The sequence below is a fragment of the Cucurbita maxima genome, unplaced genomic scaffold (genome assembly GCF_002738345.1).
Source record: "Cucurbita maxima cultivar Rimu unplaced genomic scaffold, Cmax_1.0 Cma_Scf00027, whole genome shotgun sequence".
Classification (NCBI taxonomy): Eukaryota; Viridiplantae; Streptophyta; class Magnoliopsida; order Cucurbitales; family Cucurbitaceae; genus Cucurbita; species Cucurbita maxima.
The window spans coordinates 1,751,118-1,757,117 of NW_019272043.1; the positions used below are offsets into that span (position 1 = coordinate 1,751,118).

At 33.4% G+C, this 6,000-nt stretch overlaps 1 protein-coding gene across 1 annotated transcript; it reads left to right on the top strand.

Annotated features, from left to right (window-relative positions):
* The first annotated feature begins 2,823 nt into the window (after window positions 1-2,823).
* Window positions 2,824-5,091, top strand: LOC111499933 (WAT1-related protein At5g64700-like). The gene is made up of 7 exons (XM_023151662.1): window positions 2,824-3,108; window positions 3,178-3,240; window positions 3,331-3,447; window positions 3,941-4,199; window positions 4,277-4,435; window positions 4,520-4,671; window positions 4,854-5,091. The coding sequence occupies exons 1-7, from the start codon at window positions 2,936-2,938 to the stop codon at window positions 5,029-5,031; spliced, it is 1,101 nt and encodes a 366-aa protein (XP_023007430.1). The 5' UTR covers window positions 2,824-2,935; the 3' UTR covers window positions 5,032-5,091.
* Window positions 5,092-6,000: the final 909 nt, after the last annotated feature.

Here is a 6,000-nt window from a genome sequence, read left to right on the forward strand (position 1 = left end):
CTACTAGACACCACGGAGGGTAAGGGCCCTCATAATATCATAGTATGCATTTGTACTAATTATAACAAGGAAGTATCTTCATGTATATGACACACATAAATGCACGAGTTCCTCATAGTTTAAAATCATCACATAAGTTTATGATGCAAGTCAAACCTCCATTCATACATAACACAACGAGCATGTGAAACATGCATACAAAATTCTAGTCATATATTTCATACTTAACAAAATTTACATGGCATAGAGGTTTATACATCATAAATTATCAATATAATAAACATCATTCTACAGCATAGCATAATCCCATTATCACATAATTTATAACATGACATAACACATTATAATATAGAACAATATAGCATGGCATAACATGACATGACATAGCTTAGCATAACACAACATAATAACATAGCATAATAGACATAAGATTTTCCAACCAAACATAATCATGATACGTGAAGGAAAAACGAGGCATGCGCAACATATGTCATACAATTTGTCCAATCAAGCCAACACTAGAGTCACTTACTTGTTTGTCTTAAGCCGGAGTTACTAACTATTCATATAATTTGCCTGATTTGCTCGTCTTATTTAATCGACCAATAAAATCGAGTTAGTGCATAATATATGATTGAATTCATCAACGGTGTTAACCAAAAATGATTTTGGCTTAAAATAACTTAAAGTAACAAAACCGTGGTCCTACTAACCTCAAACAATTTTGAAAGTGTCAAAATCGACTCCGAAAGGGTCCAAAATGGTAAAAAGAGGTCCAAAAAAACTAGAACGGCTAAAGATTGGTAAGCCAAGCCGAAATCACCGTTTTGGAGACGTCAGAACATGCCAAGTCGAGACAAATCTAGAGGGACATGAGTCATAGTCCAGTAAATGGATCGAATTACGGGTCAATTACAGGGTAGGCGTGCGCTCAAGTTAGTGTCGAGTCAGGGCGTGGGTCCTCACGATTCTGGCAACTCGCTAGAAAATCCATACGTATTTTTTTTGTCGCTACACAAACCCACCCAAAAATAAATTTAGTTCTTAAGACTATAGATATAGTTTAACGTTCATTAACATGAAACTATAATTGTATATGTTTATTTTTCAACTCCAATAGTAAGATCACGAATATTTTTAAATATCTATTCTATCAAGACACTCAAGACACACATGCATAAATGAATTACTTAGGCAGTTTTATATTAATCGATAAGACCTAAATTTTTAAACTTAATAACATCACAAAAACTATCATTTTAAATTATCAACTTGATCAACTTGGCAGAGGTTGGAAGTAAATTTGGGCCTTGATTAGATGGTAATTAGGAAGTTGACTAGGTCAAAATCATATTTGAGTTTTAAAAGGAAAAAAAAGAGAGAGAGGCATTAAATAATGACATCGAACCATATGAAGGTGCACACCAGTACCATTATGTTCCTCGAGCAGTCGTTCTCGACACCCAACAAAGCTTCTTTGTTCGTTCTTCACGTCTAAGCATTTTATACACATGTTGGTAAGGAATTACTATAAAGGAAGTAAGATATAGATTACCTTGATGAAATATTTCAAGTCACTCCACAAGTAAAATCGATCGATCGTGTAAAGCTTGAATGATTCTAAATATGGAACCTAAACTACATATAATTAAAAAAAAAAAAAAACTTAACTATTGGCTAGAGGAGAGGTAAGAACACTTAACCCTAATGATAAGAAATCATTTCAAGGGAAAGTAAAATTCGGATTATCTTGTTGAGCTTTTCTGTAATAACAAATTAGTCTACGTGTCCTCTCGTAATTTCCTATTTTTAAATTTTTTATCAAAGGATTAATTAATTAATTAAAACTCTAAGAAGTTCGCTCAAATTGGAAAAATGACAATTTTGCCATTTTCCCTTTCCAATTGCCTTAGATTCATACAAAACTTTACTAGGGCATTAGGATTCCTTTCTTAACCATCTTAAACTTAGTTGAGTGTTACAATCGCCGACTGAGTCCTAGTGGTGCTTGGTTTATCAGAATTGACCCGCACAATCACCCTAGTTAGATTAGCTAGGATGGTTAATTGCATACCTAGATAGATAAGATATTTACCGAGTATTTTTATGTCATTCATGTTTTTTTTATGTCATTCAACCCCTAGATTAGTTAAACTTACGAGGAGACTTGAGACTTTTTTGATTGATTAACTTGAGATTCTAAACCTTCCCAACTTTCAAAGTAATTTTAAAACATGAAAATTAATTAATAAATAAAAAAAAAGCATTTTTAAACGCCATTCTTTGAATTGAAACGAACCTTCTTCAAATAATTTAATTTTAAAGCATGTTAAAATATAATAATTTTTAAAAAATAAAATCAATATTTCTATAATACCTTTTGAAAAATGAATAATTTAAATGATGTTTGGCATGCATAAATTCTAGAGTGATTTTAGACCATCTACAAACAAAATATATATATAATTAATTGAACGTGGTGAATAACATATTTTAAAAAAGAAGAGACATAAAAATTATTTTTATAAGAAAAAAAAATAAAAATATATAACGTATTTTACACCGACCATAAATTGAAATATCAAATAAAGGACCACACGATTTTAAAAGCTCAGAGACCAGAAAAAAAACGACACGAGAAGAAATTGTATAAATAAAAATAAAGTAAAAAAGAAAAAGAAGAAATAGGACTGGTGAAAAGAGAGAGACCACTGAGGTAGAAAAAAAAGTGGCCCCAATACAAGAATTTAAAAATAAATAAATAAATAAATAGAGAGATATCTTTTGGAATAGGAGCAATAAGGCAATGGGGGGAGGAAGTGGGAGGCAATTTATAAGCACATGGATGGATACACACCAATGATTCCAGGTGTATCTATAAATACCAGTTTGTTCATCAACAAAAACAGCCCAACCCACTTCACACCTTCACAACATGGATGACAACAAGCCATTGGCGGCCGCGATTCTCATTCAAACCATCTACGCCGCCATGTTTCTTCTCTCCAAGGCCGCTTTTGACGGCGGAATGAACAATTTCATCTTCACTTTCTACCGCCAAGCCTTCGCCACCATCTCTCTCTCTCCCGTTACCTTCTTTTTCAAATGGTACTCTCTTGTCTTTTCTTTTTTTTTTTCTCTCAATAATTTCATTTTCTTTTTCTGTTTGTTTCTCAGGAAAACTGCCCCACCCTTGACATTCTTCACCTTCTGCAAAATATTTTTGCTTTCATTTTTTGGGTATGTTATTCATTAATTCACTTATGTTATCTTTACATCGATTCAATTATCGAATAAAACCCTAATTTTTTTGATTCTTATGGCTTTTAGGATTGCTGTTTCTTTAAATCTTTATGGGGTTGCTCTTGTGTATACATCGGCAACGTTAGCGGCAGCCACTACGAATTGTCTTCCGGTTATAACGTTCTTCGTCGCGCTTTTGCTTAGGTACACAAATTTAAATCTTTCCATTTTTTTTAAGCTATAGATTGTTTAGTTTTATTGATTTTGAATCAAATATTATGATAACATTTAAGGAAATAGAAGAAAGATAACGGTAAAAGGTTTGGAATTTATACACATCTTTGTTGGTACTTTTATACTTAATTTAATATTGTATTTCATTCCAACTTTAGTGAAATTTTTTTAAAAAGGTGGATTCTTTGATGATTCCCTCAATTTGGGTCAAAGTTGAATGAAATAAAGATAAGAAAATATTGTTACAATGTATTTTGGACATTTAAGATCATTTTTTTATCTATAAGAATAATTCTTTTCAGGTAATTGGTAGAATTGGTTCGATCTTTTAGTCTCTAAAAAAATTTGTGATGATGGAAGGAGAACGAAACACCGTTTATAAGAAAACTTTTCCGTAACAGATAGGAACAGAGAGGAAAATCGAGTGGAAATTGAGATAAAATGTTGTTGATTTTTGTTGTAGGCTTGAGGTGTTGAGGTTAAAGTCCATAGCAGGAATAGCAAAGCTTGCAGGCATAGTTTTATGCGTCGGCGGTGTGGGGATATTGGCATTCTACAAAGGCCCACAACTCAAATGGTTCAATAATCATCACCTCTTTTCTGCCCATAACGCCGCCACCCACGCCCACTCTGCCACTGCAGCTTCCACCAGCTCTTGGCTCAAGGGCTGCTTTTTGATGCTGTCTTCCAATACCCTTTGGGGCATTTGGATTGTTCTTCAGGTACCCATTTTCTTCTTCTTTTTTTTTTTTTTCTTTTGTTGTTTTCAAAGGTTTAATAAAAATTACATTGAAAACAGACATTTGTGCTCAAAAGCTATCCATCCAAGCTTGTGTTGACAAATCTTCAGTGTTTGTTGAGTTCATTTCAAACATTTGCTATTGCTATTGCAATGGAGAGAGACCCTCAAGAATGGAAATTGGGGTGGGATGTTAGGCTTCTTTCAGTGGCATATTGTGTAATTTTCTCTACCAACATCATCTTCTTGCGATTTTTTTGATGTGGAATTTTGGATTAAAAATAAGGAGAATTTATGGTGTAGGGTGTTGTGGTGACTGCTGTTACGTATTGCCTTCAAGCATGGATAATTGAGAAGAAAGGCCCCGTTTTTCTTGCAATGTCTACGCCCTTTTCTCTAGTTATTACCACAGTCTGTTCCGCTATCCTTCTTGGTGACAGTATCACCCTTGGAAGGTACTAATACCTTATTTATCTCTACTAGTAGTGAACTTGAGCCGTTGTTATATTTCCGATCTGAGTTGGATTTAATTTTTAAAAAACTAAAGATTTGGGTCGATTTATGAATATAAATTATTTAGTTGGGTGAACTCGAGTAACCCAAAAGTAAAGTTACAATTTTGATGTCGTGATTGCAGTGGTTTGGGCGGAATTTTATTGGTGGGAGGGCTATATTTTGTGCTATGGGGGAAGAGCAAAGAGCAAAAGATAAGTGAAGGGTTGAAAGAAGGTGGCAAAGAATGCAGCATGCAACAACACAAGGAGAATACAAAATTAGGAGATCAAAATTCAGCATCTCCCATTGAAAATGTCTAAATTTACCATCTCATTATATCTAATTTCTTTTCTTTTTTTTTTCTTTTTTTTTTTGTTAAATTTTGAAGATAATCCTTTCTTGGTTGTATTTATTTTAATTTTGACTATGTTTTATATTATTTTAATTTCCTTTTCTACTTTTTCTTTTGCATTGTAATTGCATTTGTCATAATATAAGAAACAACAAAAGTAGCAGACTTTAAGAAAAGAGAACCTTGAAATTTGTAAAAGGATACAAATAATTAAACCCTCCCTTTTAAGGAAAGACTAATTTCTCTCTCTCTCTTTTTTTTTTTAATTTTATTTTATTACATTAATTACAGAAATTATTATTATTTTGTTAGGGTTATTCAATTAAAAATTCTAAAATTAGGAGATAAAAGAAAAAAAAAAGAGAATATAAGGAGAAACAAATGCCCCTTTATCACAATAGCCGCCACTCCCTTCTTCTTTCATCTTCTCTGATAACTACCCACGAGCGGTGGCGTGTAGTTGGTCAGACATCCTCCGATCAACTATTCGCCTCCGACGCGAGCGGCAACGTGAATAGGAGGTTTTTTGGGCACCTTCTCGATTAAGAATGAGAAATAGAATTGGGATCGAATGTATATATTTTCCGACATTCATAACTTTCAAATAGGATACAACCTACCTACCAGAAAAAATATTAAAATATATTTCATAACTAATATATTAAAGGATCGGGAAAGAGCTACTTCAGTTGAGTGAGGGAAGAGTGGAGAAGGAAGTGATGGGCGAGCTAGTTGGTTTTGTAGTGCGCAACATTACCGACCCTCTTACAACGACACATACACTTGGGGACTACTCGATTCCGGAGAGAGCATGTGACGACGAAAAGAGTCGCGACAACTGACTTTGATGTCGGACTGCAAAAGTGTTTTGGGAAATTGTGTACTCACTCAAATGTTGGGTTTTAAAGGGAAAATGATTACAAATGTATTTATGTGG